General features: G+C 37.2%; 1 protein-coding gene across 4 annotated transcripts in view; it reads left to right on the top strand.

Moving 5' to 3' along the window:
* Positions 1-21,679, top strand: part of Fgf12 (fibroblast growth factor 12) — a 556,448-nt gene that overhangs the window by 184,291 nt on the left and 350,478 nt on the right. Inside the window, exon 1 of one of the 4 annotated variants that reach the window (XM_074073516.1) lies at positions 11,877-12,038. The exons of 2 other annotated variants lie outside the window; for them this stretch is intronic. In XM_074073516.1, the coding sequence (XP_073929617.1) occupies positions 11,948-12,038 (91 nt within the window). In that variant the 5' untranslated portion in view covers positions 11,877-11,947. Of the gene's footprint in view, positions 1-11,876; positions 12,039-12,333; positions 12,484-21,679 lie in introns of those variants that run through there. One more of the 4 variants, XM_074073518.1, reaches the window with a different exon arrangement.

Below are 21,679 nucleotides of genomic sequence, written 5' to 3' on the forward strand. Positions count from 1 at the left end.
CCTCTGGAGTACCTGTGTCACAGTCTTTTGAGTATATCCCCAAGAGTGGTATTGCTGGATCAAATGGTAGATCAATGTTTAGTGTTTTAAGTAGCCTCCAAATTATTTTCCAGAGCGGTTGTACTAGTTTACATTCCCACCAACAGTGTAAGAGGGTTCCTTTTTCCCCGCATCCTCGCCAACACCTGTTGTTGGTGGTGTTTCTAATGATGGCTATTCTAACAGGGGTGAGGTGGAATCTTAGTGTGGTTTTAATTTGCATTTCCTTTATTGCTAGAGATGTTGAGCATTTTTTCATGTGTTTTTTGGCCATTTGTATTTCTTCTTTTGAGAAAGTTCTGTTTAGTTCACTTGCCCATTTCTTTAAGGTTCATTAGTTTTGGGAGAATTTAGTTTTTTAAGTTCCCTATATATTCTGGTTATCAGTCCTTTGTCTGATTGTAGCTGGCAAATATTTTCTTCCACTCTGTGGGTGTTCTCTTCAGTTTAGAGACCATTTCTTTTGATGAACAGAAGCTTTTTAGCTTTATGAGGTCCCATTTATCTATGCTATCTCTTAGTTGCTGTGCTGCTGGGGTTTCGTTGAGAAAGTTCTTGCCTATACCTACTAACTCCAGAGTATTTCTGACTCTTTCCTGTATCAACTTTAGAGTTTGTGGTCAGGTATTAAGATCCTTGATCCATTTTGAGTTAATCTTGGTATAGGGTAATATACATGGATCTAGTTTCAGTTTTTTGCAGACTGCTAACCAGTTTTCACAGCAGTTTTTGTTGAAGAGGCTGCTATTTCTCCAGTGTATATTTTTAGATCCTTTGTCAAAGACAAGTTGGTTATAGTTGTGTGGCTTCATATCTGGGTCCTCTATTCTGTTCCACTGGTCTTCAAGTCTGTTTTTGTGCCAGTACCATGCTGTTTTTATCATTATTGCTTTGTAATATAGTTTGAAGTCAGGTATTGTGATACCTCCAGCATTGTTCTTTTGACTGAGTATTGCCTTGGCTATTTGTGGCCTCTTGTGTTTCCATATAAATTTCACAGTAGATTTTTTGATCTCTTTAATGAATGTCATTGGAATTTTGATGGGAATTGCATTAGACATGTAAATTACTTTTGGGAGCATAGACATTTTTACTATGTTGATTCTACCAATCCATGAGCATGGGAGATCTCTCCACTTTCTATAGTCTTCCTCAATCTCTTTCTTCAGAAGTGTATAGTTTTCCTTGTAGAGGTCTTTCACATCTTTTGTTAGGTTTACACCTAGGTATTTGATTTTTTTTGAGGCTATTGTAAATGGAATTGTTTTCATACATTCTTTTTCAGTTTGCTCATTGTTAGTGTATAGAAATGCTAATGATTTTTCTATGTTGATTTTATATCCTGCTACCTTGCTATAGCTATTGATGATGTCTAGGAGCTTCTGAGTTGAGTTTTTTAGGTCTTTAAGGTATAGAATCACGTCATCTGCAAATTGAGGTATTTTGACAGTTTCTTTACCTATTTGTATTCCTTTCATTCCTTCTTCTTGCCTAATTGCTCTGGCTAGGAATTCCAGTACTATGTTGAATAGAAGTGGAGATAGTGGGCATCCTTGTCTGGTTCCTGATTTTAGAGGGAATGGTTTCAGTTTTTCTCCGTTAAGTATAATGCTGGCTGTAGGTTTGTCATATATAGCTTTTATAATGTTGAGGTACTTTCCTTCTATTCCTAGTTTTCTTAGAGCTTTTATCATGAAATGGTGTTGGATCTTATCAAAGGCTTTTTCTGCATCTATTGAGATGATCAAGTGGTTTTTGTCTTTGCTTCTGTTAATGTGGTTTATTACATTTATTGATTTTCATATGTTGAACCACCCCTGCATCCCTGGGATGAAGCCTACTTGGTCGTGGAGAATAATCTTTTTGATGTGTTGTTGAATTTGTTTTGCCGTAATTTTGTTGAGGATTTTTGCATCAATGTTCATTAAGGAGATTGGCCTAAAGTTCTCCTTTTTGGAGGTGTCTTTGCCTGGTTTTCGGATAAGTGTAATACTGGCTTCATAAAATGTGTTCAGCAGTTTTCTTTCCCTTTCTATTTCATGGAACAGTTTAAGGAGGGTTGGTATCAGTTCTTCTTTAAAGGTCTGATAGAATTCAGCAAAGAATCCATCAGGTCCCGGACTTTTCTTTTTGGGGAGACTCTTGATTGCTGCTTCAATTTCATCTTGTGTTATAGATCTATTCAGGTGATTAATTTCCTCTTGGTTTAGTTTTGGATGTCATATGTATCTAGAAACCTGTCCATTTCTTTAAGATTTTCAAATTTATTTGAATATAGGTTCTCAAAGTAGTCTCTGATGATTTTCTGGACTTCCATGGTGTTTGTTGCTATCTCCCCTTTTGCATTCCTGATTCTACTAATTTGGGTTTTTTCTCTCCTCATTTTAGTCAGGTTTGCCAGGGGTCTATCGATCTTGTTTATTTTTTCAAAGAACCAACTTTTTGTTTCATTAATTCTCTGTAGGTTTTTTTGGTTTCTATTTCGTTGATTTCAGCTCTTATTTTTATTATTTCTGTCCTTCTATTTGTTTTGGGATTTGCTTGTTCTTGTTTTTCTAGGAGTTTGAGATGTATCATTAGGTCATTGATTTGGTATCTTTCAGTCTTTTTAATATATGCACTCATGGCTATAAACTTTCCTCTCAGGACTGCCTTAGCTGTGTCCCATAGGTTCCGGTAGGTTGTGTTTTCATTTTCATTGACTTCCAGGAACTTTTTAATTTTCTCTTTTATTTCATCGATGATCCATTCTTCGTTAAGTAAAGAGTTATTTAGTTTCCAGCTGTTTGCATGTTTTTTGTCCTTACTTTTGTTGTTGAGTTCTACTTTTACTGCATTGTGATCAGATAGTAGGCACGGTATAATTTCTATTTTCTTATATTTGCTGAGACTTGCTTTGTGCCCTAGGATATGATCTATTTTGGAGAAGGTTCCATGGGCTGCTGAGAAGAATGTATATTGTGTAGAAGTTGGATGAAATGTTCTGTAGACATCAACTAGGTCCATTTGATCTATTGCATATTTTAGATCTTGGATTTCTTTATGGATTTTTTTGTTTGGATGACCTATCTATTGATGATAATGGGGTGTTAAAGTCCCCCACAACCACTGTGTTGGCATTAATATATGGTTTTCGGTCTTTCAGGGTATGTTTGATGAAATTGGGTGCATTGACATTGGGTGCATACAGGTTGATGATTATTATTTCCTTTTGGTCTATTTCCCCTTTTATTAGTATGGAAGGTCCTTCTTTATCTTGTTTGATCAATGTAGGTTTGAAGACTACTTTGTCAGAGATAAGTATTGCTACTCCTGCCTGTTTTCAGGGGCCGTTGGCTTGGTAAATCTTCTCCAGCTTTTCATCCTAAGCCTATGCTTATTTCTGTTGGTGAGATGGGTCTCCTGTAAGCAACAAAATGTTGGATCTTCCCTTTTAATCCATTTCATTAAGCGGTGCCTTTTGATGGGTGAATTAAGTCAGTTAACATTTAGTGTTAGTACTGATAGGTATCTCTTTTTGTGTATACCTGCCGTAACTGCAACCGTATATTAGTTTGTATGATTGTTTGGCCTATTTTCCAACTAATATTTTAAATTGAGGTATAATTTTAATGACATAAAAATTACACTCTTAAAGTAAACAGTTCCAGGGTGGCCTATTTTCCAACTAATATTTTGAAATGAGGTATAATTTTAATGGCATAAAAATTACCCTTTTAAAGCATACAGTTCTGTGGAATTGAGTATATTCATCACACTGTGCAGACATCATCATTTTCTAATTCCAAAAACTTTTTCATCACCATAAAAGAATATATCAGACTTAATGGCCATAAATGAAACAGATTGACTCTAATCTGAGGGGATGTGTGTGAAAGTTCTGTACTAGGAAATATGCAAGGTGATCACAAAACGAGGTACCTAATCTACTCAGGGAAGGTTTCAGGGCAGGGAATGCTGGTCTCAAATTTTGAATGATAGGTATGCAGTTGCTGGAAGATGAAAGAAAGCAGGATATTCTCAGCAAGGGGAAAACACATACAAGGATATATATGCAAGTGGAACGGCATGACTCAAGGGTATGATTGGAGTTAAGCTCATGTATTGAGATCACAGATGATAAGGTACAATCATCAGAGATTTTAGTAGGATGCCCAAGAAAAGTAAAAACAGTGAAAAGATAAGAGGCTGCAACCTTGGAAAATAGTAATGCTTGGAGGATGGTCAGAGGGAACACTGTGGTGTTAATAGAGAAGTGAAAGACAAACCAGGAGGAAAATGGGGTCTCTGATTGTAAGGAGGAAGAATTTTTATGAAAGAGAGAAATCAATAATTTTAACACATATAATCACTGCATTTTTTGTACCTTTAGGACAAAATGTGTCTCTTGAATATGGAAAAGCCTAGTTTATGGTGATTTTACAACAAGGAACTTCAGTGGGATTGGGTGGACAAAACGCAACATTCAACAGGTTTAGGAAACAACAAAAAGTGCTAACATGGAGGTAGTGCATGTAGATTTCTCCGTTAGATGTGTGTAAGTTTGTCGGAGAAAAAAAAAGAAGGAGATGAGAGAAAGGGAAAGCATGGTCAAGGAAGGGTTTCTGAAATCCACGACCTTTTTACCTGGTATGTCAAAGTGGCATTCTTGGTCTTAATGTGTTCTGTGCAGGCACAAAGGTATGTGTATGTGTATATTTGTGAATATAATTACATGTAAAGCAAGTCCCTTAAAAGAGGGTAAAATATTCATTTTCCAGATTCCCTCATTTCAAGAAGTCTTCAGTATGATTGGTCAATGTCTCCAGTTAGTGCTTAATCACCTCCTCCCACAACCCTGACCATAAATCCACAACCACCTGTATTAGAACATTTATAGTTCTCCATTAGGAGAATTAGTCCAGCCATAAGTTAAGACTCTCCCCCATTCTCCATTCTGAAAGTTGACAATAATAATAACCTCACAGTTTACTGTAAAAACAATGCTTATTTTTCACTGTTTTCTTTAAACAAATGAGCGCCCTCTGCTTTTGGAAAGTAGACAATTTGCAGAGAAAATTCAATTTCCAGAGATATGAAGGTGTACCAAATTCATTTCTACGCATAGCATCAAATATTCTTGATTCATACCCTATTAAAACCAGAAGCAGAAGCAGCGTGTCTTTTAAAGACTGCTGCATTGAGAAGGTGCATCTTGAGCAAATGAGTTGCAGCTCTGCCACTAGGAGATGTGTGATATCAGGAGAAATTACTGTTCCCTTTTTTCTTTTCTGTTCAAGGATGGGCATAAATAATAAGTGCATTTCCTGGTTTAACTTATGTTGAAATTTTATCCTCTGAAACCCCAAATGAAGTCATATCACAGATAAATTTCCTTTTGTTACCTGTATTTGGGGGAGAACTCCTTTCTGACAAACATCATGATATTGTATGTTTTAAAATGTTTTACATCATCCTAGGCAAACAGAATTGCTCCCATTATCTATATTCTTAAAGTAGTTTTCATAGTTCTGTCTTCATTTGCAGGTGGGCTTAGCACTACGTATTACTAATTAGTAAAATTTGACGAGATATTTAGAGGTTATATGATGTGAGAGATGAATCAATGGCATAATGTTTACTACTGCTTTTGTGTCCTCAGTACTCAAGATTATTGAAATTCCATGAGAGCATATAGGAACCAAATAGAGTTCATTTCTATTATATGGAAATAACTATAATTGAATACATAATTTAAAAATAAAATAATAGCAATATTCCAGATTTAAAGCACTTTTGAATTTTCATATCTTCTATTCATGCAACCTTTTCACATTAGAAAATAAGGATCATCAATACCTGAGCTTTTTTTGGTGCTAACCTTGATTGTCAGGCACTGAGAAGGCATGATTCTCATTTAAGTCTTCTGACTCTTAGGACTATATGCAACATAGAAATAATACTTCTAGTTCTTGAGTATCTTTTTCATCTTCTTGATTTTTGTATTTTAATCAGGCTTAGTAATAAATACTTTTAACCAAAGAAAAATATGTATGTAATTTTGCTTTAATATTTATTTTGAAGATGTAATATATACACTTGGTACAAAGTTTTAAAAGTGTAAAATGGAATACGGTCACAAGTAAATCTCCACTTCTCTGCTGTGTTCCTCTCCCTAATCTGTCCCTCTCCCTAAGACTACAACTGATCCAAGCTGTTTTTGTGCTCTTTCACCAAGTTCACGAACTCATAATGCATTCTTCTCTTTTACACAAACAGCACATTCATATGCTTTTCAAATTAGTCATTTCAATATATGTAAATCGCTACATCTTTTGAAAAAAATTGCAACACATTCCTTTGTAGGGATGTGTCAAAATTTAATGACTTGCCTCTTGATGGATTAGTATCACTAGTATAAATTAGTATTAGCACCAATGTTATATGAATGCCTTGTGCAGTTGTCACTGTTGAAAGCATGTGCGGCTATGTCTGCAGGTTAATATCTAAAAGGAATTGCCAAAAGAAGTGGATTGTTAAAATTTGAAAGATAGAGACAAATTGCCACTCATACAGGCATCAATGTTTACTCTTACCAAAAGTATACAAGAGTTCCTATTTCTTTTACATACTCTGTAGCATGCTGAGTTGTCAAATATTTTTATCCTTGAAATATGAGCAATTGAGAAATGATATGTTATTGTAGACATAACTTGTATTTATCTTATTATGAGTGAGTCTGACTTCTTTTTGTATGTTGAAAGCTACATTATATCTTCTATAGAGCCTCATCTCCTCACTTTGAATTCTTTGTGGGTTGTTTTTAAATTTAATGTTGATAATACTTTCCCAAATGGAAAATTTGCAAAAATAGTCCCCATTTTATTTCATTTCATAAATATTTAATATTTAATAAATAAGTTATTTATTACATGTTCTATACTAAGATATAGAAATACAAGTATATATGTGAATACAAAGATGTATGGGTAAAGTGACTCATAACCTCATGGGGGAAATATAAGTATGTGTAGGTAGAGTAAAATGAGTGCTTTAATGGAGGAGCTGCAGTGTACTGTAGGAGCTTAGAGGCAATTGTGATTGATTTACAGCAGAGAGGGGAGGCAGTGGGGAGTTTGCCAAATACAGCACTGTGGCTTTGATGGTAGGTCTTAAAGAATGCATGAGTTTTTGGGGGGAGTCAGAGAAGTGTTTAAGTGATAAGAGAAGAGGACTTGGAGCGCCTAGATGGAGTTGTGCCCCTATTTCAGAAATGCATTTTGACTAATGAGGAAATGCTTTTTCCTTGAACTTCTTAAGTATTAATTACTTGGATTATTGGCCTCACATTTCTCACAAACAATTCTTAGTGAAAATAAAGTAGCTTTCCATTTAGTAGACATTTGGCTATTAATATATTCACTGCAAGTTTTAGGATCTGGCAAAATTCTAAATAGGTTGCTACTGGTTCAGATAAATGCATTGATTATTTGCACAGTTGATGCCAAGAATCAATAAATTCCTATATTTGATATGAACAGAAAATCTCTTAAATAAGCCACCATTTAAAAATTGCCAAACTCCCTCACACAATTGTTGATTCTAACAAATTCTGAGTAACTCTTTTTTAAAAAGAAAGATTTAGGTTATCAGAAATTTAAATAAATCCACCCACCATTATGTAGGTACTGACTTCTCAATCCTACTAAAAAAGTGCTAAGCTGGGTGTGGTAGAGCATACCTGCAAACCCAGAATTCAGGAAGCTGAGGCAGGAATTCTGGGCAAACCTGGGCTACTTGCTGAGACTCTGTCTCAAAAAAGAAAACAGTGCTAAATTATTTCATCATGAAACCACACTGGTGAGTTACTTGCTAGCTTTGGTGTCTAGATCAATTAGGTAACAGAAAGAATAGCTAATGTTAAAAAATTTCAGTAAGAGACAGATAATGTAATTTAAAATTTAGTTAATAAGACAATGGTGTATCTTAAATTTAAAATAAAAATATTATTGCCAATAAATATTCTAATTTGATTTAGGGAGTAATATACAGAAAGTAGATATTTTGAAAGCTTTTGCTTAAACTTAAATCTGCCTGTTTGCTTCTATCCTTGTGTTCCTGGATACCACAGTTCCTATGTGTTTTGTTCTGTGTTGTTTTGCATGTATATAAAAATGAATTCTTCTGACATGCTGCTTAAGATACTTTAAGAAGACTGAACTCTATGTTCCTAGTTATGGAAGTGGATGACAATCACATAAGGATCTGCTTTTTAAAAAGCATGTACACTGAAGTCCTGACAGGTGTAAAGATTAAGTCTAAGTAATAAAATTCTAGTGATCAACCCCCTTTTGATCCTCCTTTGATCAAATATCCATAATATATGGTAACAAAATATTTTTAAATCACATTATTGTTGTACTGGAGTACATTGTGACATTTACAAAAGTTCTTACAATATATTGTAGTTAAATTCACCCCCTCCATCATTCTCCTTTATCCCCCCCAATTCCCTGAAGTAGTTTCACCAGGTCTCGTTTGTCCATTTTCATACATGAGTACATAATACTGACAGCACAGTCACCCCCACACGCTAGTACCAACCTCCCAGACAGGACCTGTTTTGCTTTCTTATTTTATGTTTTTGAAATAGGACATTTTTGTTTGTTTAAGATAGCTATACAGGGAGTTTCATAGTGACATTTCCATGTATATGTGTATTACAACCCAAATTGGTTCACCCCTCTATTTTTCTCCTTTTTACCTTAGTCACCTTCTTATGGTGATTTGAACAGGTTTAAAAATTCTATATTCACTCGTAAAGAAAGTGCATTAACCACATTCACATTCCTAACTTCCTTTTTTTACCCTCCCCCTACTTTTAGTGATCTCCCCTTAGCGTGACCTGTTTTTCATAATATAGCTGTAATAAAAATATTATGCATTAAAATGTGATGTGTTGTCTTGGTGTAAGCTGACTTCTTCTGAGAGTTCAATAACAACAAAAGCATCTGGAATCAAATCCCTTGGTTTCTTTATTCAAGTATGGTGACGATCCATTTTCTCTGGGATGAATACACCTGGTCATAAGCATCACTGTTGAGAGTGGTTTTAAAGACAGCAGGCATTTGAATATTAATTGTGGCCAAGTTGACTTTCCTGCCCTGTCTTCTAAGAGGTTATAATTCTGTTGAGGGGTCAGAGGGTTAAAACTTAAATGCTTCTGTACTCAAATAATATGGCCACTGTGCTAGACCTTAATTGCAACTCCTAGAACCCAGGGAAACTGGTAATTGCAACTTATCTTGTAAAGATAATTAGGATCTCTAAAACACTTTCAAGTGTTTCACCTCATTGAATCTTTGGGACTACCTTGCCAGGTAGGCAGAGAGGCTCATCCTAAATATGAACATTTATGCTCATGAGGTCACAAGTGTTTTAAAATTACATATGGATTTAGCTCACTCTACTCAAGGTCCATTGAAGGAAGAAAGGCCTGGTCCTATTCATTTGCTACTTTTTAAGGAATAGCACTTCTCTCAAAGTAAAGCAACAGCTTTACCTTGTGGGTTCCAGAGCAGGAGAGCACTACTGGAAAACTGTCTTCTGCTGCAGCACAAAGGACTATTTTTAGATGTTTTCCTTTGGTTAATTGTCTCTCCCTCCTTGGGGAATTTCTATGGGTAGAATCCCAGATGAGCCAATTTTCTCACTAATTCCTGCAGAGATGGGGAAGATGAAAGCCATAACTCTGTTGCCTTGGGGACTCAGACCCTCCTTAGTGATGACAGAGTGGTGGTTTTAGCAAGATCTTGAAGGACCTTGAAGCCCACAGAGCTTTTGTGATACCACTGAATAATGGGACTAGAGGGAACTGGAAAGGAGGGGCCTGGAGATAGGTATCTTCTTGAGTCTTGTAGTCATTCTGAATGGCTTTTGCCTAGAGTTCAGTTCTGAAAGGAGCTAAGAGGGTATGGAGCCAGCCACAGCTGTGGGTTAAAGAGGCCCACCACATGTTCTGATTGTCTTTTACCATCTTTGAAAGAAAAAAGGAAGAGACTTCTTCCAGGCAACTTCAACTTTTAGAAAACACCAGAAGATCCAGGCAGGGTTAGCCTAAGGAGAAGAAAGAGAAGGATGATAAAACATTTTCCACTGCAAGAAAGAACAAGCCAGTTAGTGTTAGGTAGCCTTGAGGCAATGGTTAGAAAGATGAAGTCAGTTTTTGACTCAATGTCCCAGTAAGCCTTCTAACAGGATCTACCTGGGTTTCTACCACCTGGACTGTTCAAGCAGAAATTCAAATACTGGTATAGACACTGGCATTCGTTGGAAAGTGAGAGTGATCCAAAACCCTACAGGAGGGGTCTAAATAATAAGAATAATCATAATTGCTAACACTATTGCAGCACTTTATATAACCAGTGCTTAATCTTCAACAAGGGGCATATGAGATGGATGCTATGATTGGCTTTCTTTTAAAGATGAACAAAACAGAAACCCAGAGAAGTTAAGTAGCTTGCTCAAGATCACACAGCTAGTAGGAATTTGAATTTAGGCTGCTTGTTTCCAGACTCTGCATGAACTGCTATGTGTCTTTGGAGGATGAGATTTCACACAGCATGCCATTCTGTAGTATGGATGGTATGCTGTATGCTTCACTCATGTACTTCCAAAAGGGCACTGATGACCTTTGGTAATTGGAGGGGCGTGGGGAATAGTAGGCCAAGGTGGCTACTGCGGAGTGAGGGGAGAAATTTGCCCCTTTTAAACCCCAAGGAGAAGCTCTTGGTCATCTGGACTGGTTGACAGAGCCTTCCAGAATACTGACGCCAAAGTGAAGCACTGGTGGATTTTAGATTGCCCGCCTTACCTGTCTCTGCCTCTTATTCTGGTGTTGCCTTCTGGCCCCACTCTCACTGCACCTGTGCTAAGCAGTTCCAGGAGACTGGAAGGTAGTGGGAAAACCATCAAAGAAGCCTTCAATCCTCTACTTCGCATCCTCTTCCCCTCCCACATTTACTGAGACACCAAGGTGGTAAGTGACTTACCCAAGGTCACAGAGCCCCATCCAGAAAGTCCAGGAGTCCAGACTCCAATAATATTGCCTAGGCCTGTGCCGGGGTCCACGATTAGATCCTTTTTCTTTCTCAAGGCCCTCACCCAAGAGCTGTCTTGATCCCACAGCCCCGCTTTCCTACCCCACCTGTAAGTCCCTGGAGTGGCTTCTGACGCTCAGCAGCCTCCAGGGTCCAGTCCTTCCTGCGGGCGCTTCCCTTCCGCCGGATTCCCATGCCAGAGTCGCCCTCGCTCCCCTGGAGGCTCGCGGGAGCGCTGCCTTCCGCTGGGCAGCCCTGACTTCACGGAGCTCCAATCCGCGTCTCCCGGTTGCGGACAGTGGGGACAAGTGAGACCGGCGGGCGCCCAGGGATCACGATCCGACTCTGAGAGAGGGCGGAGGGGGTGCCCCTTGCCCCGGTCTAGAAGGTCAGGGCTGACGCGGGACCCTGTCCTCTCTCTCTCTCTCTCTGAGCGCCAGCACCTGGAAGGAGGCACAGACCTATGGTGACGTCCTCCGCGTAGCCTGTCCCCCCTCACCCTCCCTCCCGAAGCGAGCCGCCTCCTTCAGAAAGTCCCAAAGTGTCGCGTTCGAGTCCACTGAGGTGTGGCAGGGCCTCAGGCTCTCCGGAGGGCTGGCCCCAGTCGAGCAGCACTTCCTCCTCTCCGTGCCCGGGTGGCAGCGCCCGCCGCCGCGCTCCCGCTTTGCGCCCCGGCTAGGTCGCGACCCATGTGCCAGCTACCTGGCACCTGCACCTGGGACGCGCGCGCGATGGACTCAGGACCCGGCTTCGGAAGGGAGAACGCCTTTTGGTTGGACAATTAGCGGAGGTGGGCGGGGAGTTGGCGAACCCCACACGCGCGCTTCTCCATGAAGATTCTTGGGCTTTCTCTGAAGAAGGGAGTGCATATGCTGCAGTGTCTCTGTGGAAGGAGCCTGAGGTCCAGCAGCAGCTTAAGTGGTGAGCCGATGTTTTCTCCCCAGCCCTGAACACTGCGAATCCCCCTACACCCCACAACCCTGCGTCCCCGCCTCCCGGCTCCTCTCCGCCTCCCTCCCTCCATTTTTCATCCGTGAGCGGTGGAAGGAAGGCGTTTCCTTACTCGGGCGAGGGAAGGGCCCCCGCGCTTGGCGTGTGTGTGTGTGTGTGTGTGTGTGTGTGTGTGCGCGCTCTGAAGTCATCGCGGAGCTTTACAGCGCCTTACTTGTCGCCCCAGCTCCGAAGCTGGAGTCCGCGGGTCGCCTTTCCGGTGCTTGAGTGACCTGCTTTCACCCGGCCTCACCGCGCTTCTTGTGACTTGCGAGGGCGGAGTGAGACCTGAATTAGTTGTTCAGGGTCTCTACGGAGGAGTTGCTGGCGTGTTCCATAGGAGCGGGGACTTTTAAACAGGTGGCTGCAGAAGCAGGTATCTTTTCTTTTTCTTGCTTGTTTGAAAAGTAGACATCTGGTGGTCCCTGGGGGTACATTTTCCTTGGAGATCAAGCAGTTTCTGTCCTTGGTGCTGAAGTAGGAGAGTCTAAACCAACAGGCTTAACCAAGGGCTCCTCTGGGAAGGCTCAGGAAGGAAAAGAAAGAAAATCAGACCCTTTGAATGTCCTTGAGATACTATGAAAAGAATCATTAAATTTTTTAAATGAAAAAACCCCACTGAACTAATACCAAACATGCGAGTCAATTATGGTGAACCCTTGCAAAATGGTGTGCTGTTTCACCACGTTTTTTCCTTTGCCTTTTTCTTTTAAAGATGTAAGGTCTCTTTAAAGCAATCATTTGTTAATTTTGCAAATGCTAATTCTGTTTCTGTGGTTTTTGGTTTTCTTTTTTAAAAAATGGTGGTGAGGTGAGAGGGGAGAGGAAAGGAACCATATTATGTATAAACAAGTGTGGCTGTAAAAGAATATTTTTGGTCCATAAATTTCAAATAACTTTAATGTTCAAAAATGGAACATTATGAGTAATTTTGTGTTTGAAAATTCATGTGTTATTTCTGGGTATCTGATTCATTTAGTAATGGTACCTATTTTCATTCTATCTTAGAACTATGAAAATTATATTTTGAAAGATTAGAGTATATATAGGTTTCATTCATGCTTTCTAAAACTTTGACTTTCTGGTTAGTCACTAGTCAGAATGAAAAATAAAACTATTTAAAAAGAAACTAATTAGATAATTTGACTATATGCAAAATTTGAGATGAAATTAGCAATGGGATCTCATGTTTTTACTTCTGGGTAATTCAGAAGATAATTTAGATATTCTTCTTGCTTTACCATCGTATTTGTAAGTGATAAAAGATATCAGAGCAGTGCATTCTCAACTAAGTCTTCATATTAAGCTTTTATGTTTTGATAATATGTAAGTCAGGAAACTAGTAGTGATGTATGCTAACATTATTTCAATTTTCCTGAATTACATTAAATAAAACAGATAGTAAGTAGGATATGTATTTCTTAGATGTTAAAAACTTTAAAGTGTGTATGGTGTGTAATAAAATAGGACACTCTCCTGTAAAATTAACATGCAAAGTCAGTTTTCCCAAAAGTAACTGATCCAAATAGAAAGGTAATATATACGATAGAGCAACATAGGCTGTTGCAAGTATGGGACTTAGCGTCAAGAGATATGGTACATGATGGTCTCAGTAAGTCACTATAAATATTTGAAACTCATCTGAAAAATGTGGAAATAATGATAGATCTTGTATGATTCCTATATCTGACTTCACAATGGATTTAACGTGTGATTCTATGAAAACCGTGGCGTTTTCTCCATACATACATTTTTACTTAATGGGGTAGTATTTTATTTGGGGGAACTAGTTAGAGGAATTCTTGTAAAATGATACAGTCCCAAGTAGAGAAGACAAAGGTTCTTTCCTACCCTTTCCACAGACAAAGATGATACATAGTTACCAAGAAATAGTTCCTGGAATTACACAGCTTTTGGTTGAATTGTGGCTCTTTAAAACTTTTATGAGTAACTAATAAGATCTTGTTGCTTCTCAATTTATGCATAAGTAGAAACTATGATGAAAATAGCACTTATCTTACATGTTGTTGCAAACATTAAATAAATTAGTAATAGTTAAAGATTCCATTCTACTGCAGGCCCTATTCTAAGCACTGTAAGAATACTGTATATAACATGCTTAATATACCTTACATACATTTATTACTACATTGGTTTCTTTCATGTGGCTTGTGCCATTAGCATGACCACACAGTACTTCTGCATGTAATGTTAGTATACCCAATGCTCACATGAAAATTGGGATAAATACATCAGAATGAAGCACTTTTTAAAGGAATATAGTAATATTTGCAACAATATCAGCTACTTTTCCACTATTTTACAGTTCAAGTAAACACTACAGCAGAAAGATGTTATTTGTTGTAGTAGATTAAGAGATTCTACAAACAGATGCTGAATATTTGGAATTGTAAATGTTTTTGATATTCTATTTAGATTTCATCAAATAAATGGGACAAAAAACCACCAACTCATTACTTTTGAGCCTTTTGGCATAATTTAAATTTTTATTGCTCCTGTCTTCCCTCTGTTTAATCAAACATTAATGCTTTGTCTAGTTTATTCATTAAGTTTTTTATAAATACTTTGTGCTTTAGCAGGCTAGAGCTAACACAAACTATCAAGTGGAAGACAGTCTTAAACAACCTTAAGTCAATTGTTTGAGGCTAGATTCCCAGTCTCTCATGATCCTTGTTTCTTTCTTTTTTATTTGTCAAAGTAAGGACTGGTGGAGTGGCTCAAGTGATAGTGCACCTGCCTAGCAAGCGTTAAGTCCTGAGTTTAAACCCCAGTACTGCAAATAAATAAATAAATAAAGTGAAATGATTTCTTAAGCAGGTGGAGCCCATCCATTTCCAGACTAGTAGTTTACAAGTCTGAATAATTCTGTTCAGCATAGATGGCATTTCTATTAACCTGATAAAATACTAAGTTTTCAGGTCAAAGTGAGAGTAAAGCAAGTTCATTTATTTCCAGAGAGAGGACCTTTACTAAGAAATAGTCTCACAAAAGAGCAGTAGTTAAAACAGTGTTCTTCATGCCTGCTCTTATTCCTCTTCAGGTGTAGTTAGGGGAAAGCAGAAACAAGCAGAAACATTCCTCAGAGGGTAGCCATTTTAATGTTATAGAAGAGCAATTCCTGTCTTAACAACCAGGCTCCCGAGAAAGCTGATTCAGGTCTCACCCTGAAAGAAGAGGGCAGCACTTTTGTTAGTAGGTCTCTATAGCAGTAGTAACATACATGTGTGGATATGTGTGTGCACGTGTGCTTTTTTTGTGCTGTCTCTTGAAGTTATTCCAGAAAATGACCCTTCATCCATGTGTAGTTGTGACTCTCTTGTGATAGTATGTTAGGGGATTCTCACCTAGTAGCACAAAGTACTAGAGATGGAACTGACCAATCACTTCAAGTTTCCACTATGTGGAATTGAAACCCGAGGCAAAAGTAACTCATAATGAATTCTGTTAAAAACATAACTAGCCCTGGGTGTGGGGTGCACATTTATAATGCCAGTACTTGAGAGGCAAGAAGATTATGAGTTTGGAGCCAGCCTGGACTACCTAGTGAGAACCTGTCTCCAAAAAAAAAAAAAAAAAAACCTACAAAACAAATGAAAAAACAAACAAAAGAACATAAGTAAAACTCAGTCACACTACTTTATTCTAGTATAGCGTGGACATCCAGATGAAAACTATCTACTTTCATTCAAGCTGTATCACACACTTTTACAGGCAAGGGGTCTAAGCTCTAATTATCCTATAGAATAGCGAAATTATCCAAGAAAGAATATTTGTTTACAAAGTGGTTATTGCTTGTAAGCTGATTTCCCAGGAAGGGATCTTCTATAAAGAACATTAAAAATTGCTTGAAGCTCCACTCCACTTTCCCTTATAGGTCTCCATATCACCCTGAATCTCTTTGCCTTTTCTTCAAAGATGTAGGTAATAGGTACCTTCCAAAATTAAGGCAAATAAAAATAGCATATTTATTAGTTGAGGATATTTTGGATTCATATTCAATCTTCATAATACTACCAAATCGATCCATTGAGCTGGGGGTGTAGAGTCCTTGCCTAGCATGAATCCTTGAGTTAGATCCCCAGCACTATCAAAAAAGAAAAGAAAGAAATAATAGAAAGAAAACAAAAGGAAACAAAAGAAAGAAACCTACCAAATTAAAAAAAAAAAGAATGACAAAGTCCACCTTTTGAAGACATGTGTTCAGTTGTTTATACTTAATTTTGAAATGTGAATGCCTTTTAGGATGTAACCAACTTCAGTTATCCAGGTTTTGAAACCTTCACTGAAGAGCAATTGATGATTGATTCATGGTAATTATCTTTGTGGTAGAATCGTTCTTTGAACTGAATTTTTTTATCATAAGCTTAAATGTTTTCATTATTTTAATGCTATTCCAATGTCTAAAATTACAATGAGTTATTTAATATGTAAAATGTCAATTACTCTCTTACAGCCTTTATTTTCAAAAAGATTTTTAAATTGTTTTACATAAGATTTTCAATGTGTCAGAAAACTCAAGAATTTAGCATCCATTTTCAATTTATGTAGTTTCTAAATGCCTACTAAGTGTAAGTGTAATGAAATATGACATATAAAATGTAAAACGTATATAAAAATTAGTATTTTTATATGGACAATCTTTTCAGAGTAGTTGTAGGTTCATATCAAAATTGAGAGGAAAGTATAGAGGTATCCCACAAACCCTGTACCTCCTATATATTTAGTCTCCCCTGCTATGAGTACCTACCATCAGAGTGGTATGTTTGTTAAATGCAAAGTTGACACTGGAAAAAATCCATAGTTTACATTAAGGGTCACTGTTGGTTTATACATTCTGTGGGTTTGGACAAATCTATAATGGCATGTATCCACCATTAAAGTATCATGCAGAGTATTTTCTCTGCCCTAAAGATCTGCGGTACTCTACCTATTCTCTTCCCCCTCAACCCCTAAAAACCACTGTTTTTTAAATTGTCTCCATAGTTTTGCCTTTTCTAGATTGTCAAAAGTTGGAATAACTGTGTAGCCTTTTTATATTGGCTTCTTTCACTTAGTAATATGAATTGAAATGCCTTCTATTGTTCTTTGTGTCTTGATAATTCATTTCTTTCTAGCACTGAATAATATTCCCTTGTCTGGATGAACCACAGCTTATTTATTCATTCACCTACCAAGGACATCTTTGTTGTTTCCAGCTTTGGAAATTATGAACAGAGTTGCTATAAACATCAATGGGCATGTTTTACAAGGACATAACGTTTCAATTTATTTGGGTAAATATCAATAGGCACAATTGTTTGATTGTATTATGAAAGTAAGTTAAATTTTGCAGGAAGGTATCACAGTGTCTTCCAAAGTGGGTATACCATTTTGCTTTCCTACCAGCAATTAATCTTATCAGTGCTCCACAGCCTTGCCAGGATTTGGTGTTGTGAATGTTTTAGATTTTAGGAACTCTTAACAGGTGTGTGATGGTAGCTCATTGTTCCAATTTGCAGTCCCCTACTGTTTATCATATAGAACATCTTTTCGTATCTTTGCTTGACAAATGTGTATTTTCTTTGGTGAGGTGTCTGTTCTGTCGATTGACCATTTTTAAAATCAGATTGTTCACTTTCTCACTATAGGATTGTCATTAACACTTTTTACCTGAATGTTTTGGTTCTTTTCTTGGGCACATTGTAGGATTGTGTTATCCCATTCCCTGAAGTAAGATGAGGCCATATGATTTTCATTGGCAAATGAAATGTGAGCAGAAGTGACACACTTCCACATGGAAGCTTTAATAACCAGAGCATAACTAATCTCTAGATCTTTGCTGCTGACGTTCAAGGTAGTGGTTACTCCATTAGCCTGTGTCTGCGAGCGCCAGTAACATTTTCTTCACATAATTGACCTATAAGAAATGAAAACCTCTTTTTTGTAAGTAACTTCATTTTTAAAAGGCAGTTTGTTATCTGACCTTTTCCAGTTTGTGTAATAAAATAGTGCTGCTTAAAATAATACAATTTAACTAAAAATTACTGAATCATGTTAAGGTTTATGTTACATTAAGAGATCTTTTCAGTCAAAATACTCCAATTTATCTATGAAATCATGTACAGCATACAATGAATAGTATTTTAACAATTAGTTTAGTATAACAAAGCATAAGACTTTGTTATCACTCTCATAGTAAATTACCATGTGCCTTTATTCTAGCTGGTACATTAAATGATATATACCAAAGATGTAATGAATCTCTGCTGATGATTTCCAAGTATGTTGTGATTTTCTGTTCAAAGTTGTGGATTTGGTTGCTTCTTTCTACTTACCCTGAAATGTGTAAATTACCTTTGGACACCCTCAGTCATAGCCGGGGAAAAAAGAACTAGCTATGTTGCCTAAAAAGCAGTGACAATGTTGTAGCTGTCATAACTACTGCAATTTTGCCAGGCAAAGAAAAATACAAATAAACACTGCTCTTCTTCTCCAGTCTTATAGACTAAGAGGCTATGAATTAGGAAGAAAATCAGGGCAGCACTACATGGGGAAGTGTTTAAGCTCAATGCTCCCATTTGGGTTGTAAAACCAGGAATGCATTTGCCTCACTCTGCATTAAGCACAGCACAAGACAGGAAACAAGACAGACTTTTTCCAAAGCTCAGAGTACTTGCATCGTGCCTACTAGTGGTCTCCAAAGGGCATTCCTCCTTCCTTCTTTCCTTCTCTTTCCAAGGGTAAAAAGTTAAAGAAACATGTTGTGTCATCAGGTGTTGCCATTATTTCAATTCAGAAAACAATCCTTGAGAACTGGTTGCATGCTCAGTTCTTTGTTGGAAAGTTGAGACCCAACAGGAATAAATATAGTCAAAAACAAAAGATGTAATTCAAGTTGGGAGAAGATATGTGACAAAGTGAAGTGGTCAGAAACCTCAGTTTGTTTCAGTTTAACAAATCTTTTCCTGATTTAATGCACAACGGTCAGAATCACCTCAAAGAAGGAATAATTAGCTTGGTTCAGGATTCACGATAATCCTCCTTTGCTTGAAAAGCACCTAGAAGTTCAAAAGGAAGTGCTGGGATATGGGAGATAAGAGCTGTAATGCATGTGATTAATATCTCTGTACATTTTACCTGATGAATGTGTTTGAATGAAAATAAGATGAAGATATAGAAAACTTTTTTTACAAAGACAATTACCCTACAGCTCAATTCAAGCCTACTTAGCATTGCCCATGTTCAGATATCCTGCCTCATTATCGATATTATACCTCTCCTCTGCCCCTACTTCAGCATGTCCATTTGTTCACAGACAGATATACTACCTCAGCTTCTTGGAATAATAGAAGTTCTAGTCAGTGGTACCAGAGTTATAAAGGGACATCCAAAGAGCACTATGGTTCTGCTCTCTCTTTTTCTATGGAATGTCTTGAAACAATGAAACTGCTTTGTTCAACTTGCTGAATGCAGTTGCTATCTTTATGCAGTGTTATTTTCATTGCACAATGTTACAAATGTCATGTCTGAATATTTCTTCTAATGCCATTAAATGCAGGACATTTGACTCTTCTAAGGTGCCAATCAGAAAGACACTGTGAATCTGCCAAGACAATCTCTTGCTGAAGTGATTTTTCTTGTTTATACATAAGCTTCTAGTAACATCCTACCCCCTGCACTCATTACTGTTTATAGAAACGATAGCATTGCAGTTGCTGTCACTGATTGCCCACGTTGTTTCTTCAATGAAGCCAGCTGGGATGCGATTGCATGGTCTTTAAATAAAACTTAGCACAAAATGAATCTCTTTTTTGAGGGGAGAGGGTTTGTTGCTAGCTGCATCATTTTTGAAGGTACTAATTACTTGTTTAACTTGGAGGAACTTGAAACCAATGAATCTCAATTTTGTCTCAGTGTCTGACCTTGACACTAAAGTACTTGTGGATATATAGGATGAAGCTGTTCTCAAAATCGTAGTGATGATAGCCTTATCCCCAACTCATTGCAACACTCTGAAAACAATATATTGACCAGAGATAGTGGTATACATACGGTTCTAGCTATTCAAAGGCTGAGACCAGAAGATTGAGATTAGGAATTTGGGGCAGTAATTGTTTGTACTAAACTAGTGACAGTCTTGTGTTCATAAGCAGTATGGGAATCATCTGGAAGTGATGAGAGATAGCATGCAAGACTTACAATGAATTTTCTAAAACTGCTTCAGTGTGGAAAATAGAGAGCACCAGTCATTTACCCTTTGGCCTTTTGGCTTGCTAATCTCATCATGAAATTGGTAGGATAGCATATTTCTTTATGGACATATACTACAAATTAGGAAACTAAGGCTCCTCCAGGTGAAGATTCATATGTTTATTACATTTATTTATTTCATCCTGAAAATTTTTTAAAATTACGTTTATCTATAGACATCTTTCAAAAACTCTGTGTGCTTAAGTGTATGTGTATATATGTGTGTATGTTTATATATGTTCCAAATTGTTAGTGGCAATCATCTTTCTTGAGTGGTACAGAGAGAAGATTTGCTTTTCATGTATGTGTGTCATTTGAATTTTAATGAAAATGTGTTCCTTTTATAGTAAACTAGAGATGTATATTTCAGATTATACAGTTTTCTGTACATGGCAGAAAACTTTGAAAATGTGAAATCTCTGTAGAATAAGAAAGTAGCCTATAAAATCACAACTCCAATATAACCCTTCCATTCTATGTGTGTGAATTTTTGTAACAAAAGTTACCACAGAAAATTTATCTATTTCTTTTCTATTGCGTTAAATGATTATTTTAAATTTAGAAGTTGGTGCACATATTCAAGTATTTTTTCAAAAGTAGTAACAAGAAGCTGTTAGAAATTATTCTTGGAAAGAGATACTTTTGAGGTGGTGGAATCAGAAGTTTGTACTAAGAAGATTCCTCTTTTTATTTTTATTTTTTGCATTTCTGTGCTGTATCTAATGGTGTGTACATGTTAACTTGCCATATAAATTAAGATGTAGCTAGGTGGGAAATTATAGATAATTTCTATGTTTTAACATATCTTTCTTAAAAATACTAACAAACATATTTTACACAAGATTCTCCTAAACAAGATTTCAAATTACTTAATAACTTGATATGACATGTCTATTATCAGTCTAACTACTGTTGTTGGATATTTAGACCATACCCATGTTTCTGTGCTTTTAGACTTTGTTGTGCTCAATATCCTTGTGTAAAAATCTTTGCTTGCTGTGGGTTTGGGGAGGGTATGGGTAATAACTTTTCTCCTTCACTTTATCTCCCTCCTAATCCAAAGATCAAAACAATTGAGAAAACAGTCATAGTCATCACAGATAGCTATGTACTCACTTTCTTACTAGATTGATGGACTATTGGATTGGAGAATTGTTAAACTCTCCTTGTGAAACGAGAGAGAGAGAGAGAGAGAGAAGGGGAGAGAGAAAAGAGAGAGAGAGAAGAGAGAGAGAGAGACCACAACAGGCTAAGCCACACTTGTTACATCCTTTCCCTCTGATGTCACCAATCAGAAAAGATTTTCTTTGAATGGAATGGAG

The sequence above is a fragment of the Castor canadensis genome, chromosome 5 (assembly GCF_047511655.1).
Source record: "Castor canadensis chromosome 5, mCasCan1.hap1v2, whole genome shotgun sequence".
Taxonomy (NCBI): Eukaryota; Metazoa; Chordata; class Mammalia; order Rodentia; family Castoridae; genus Castor; species Castor canadensis.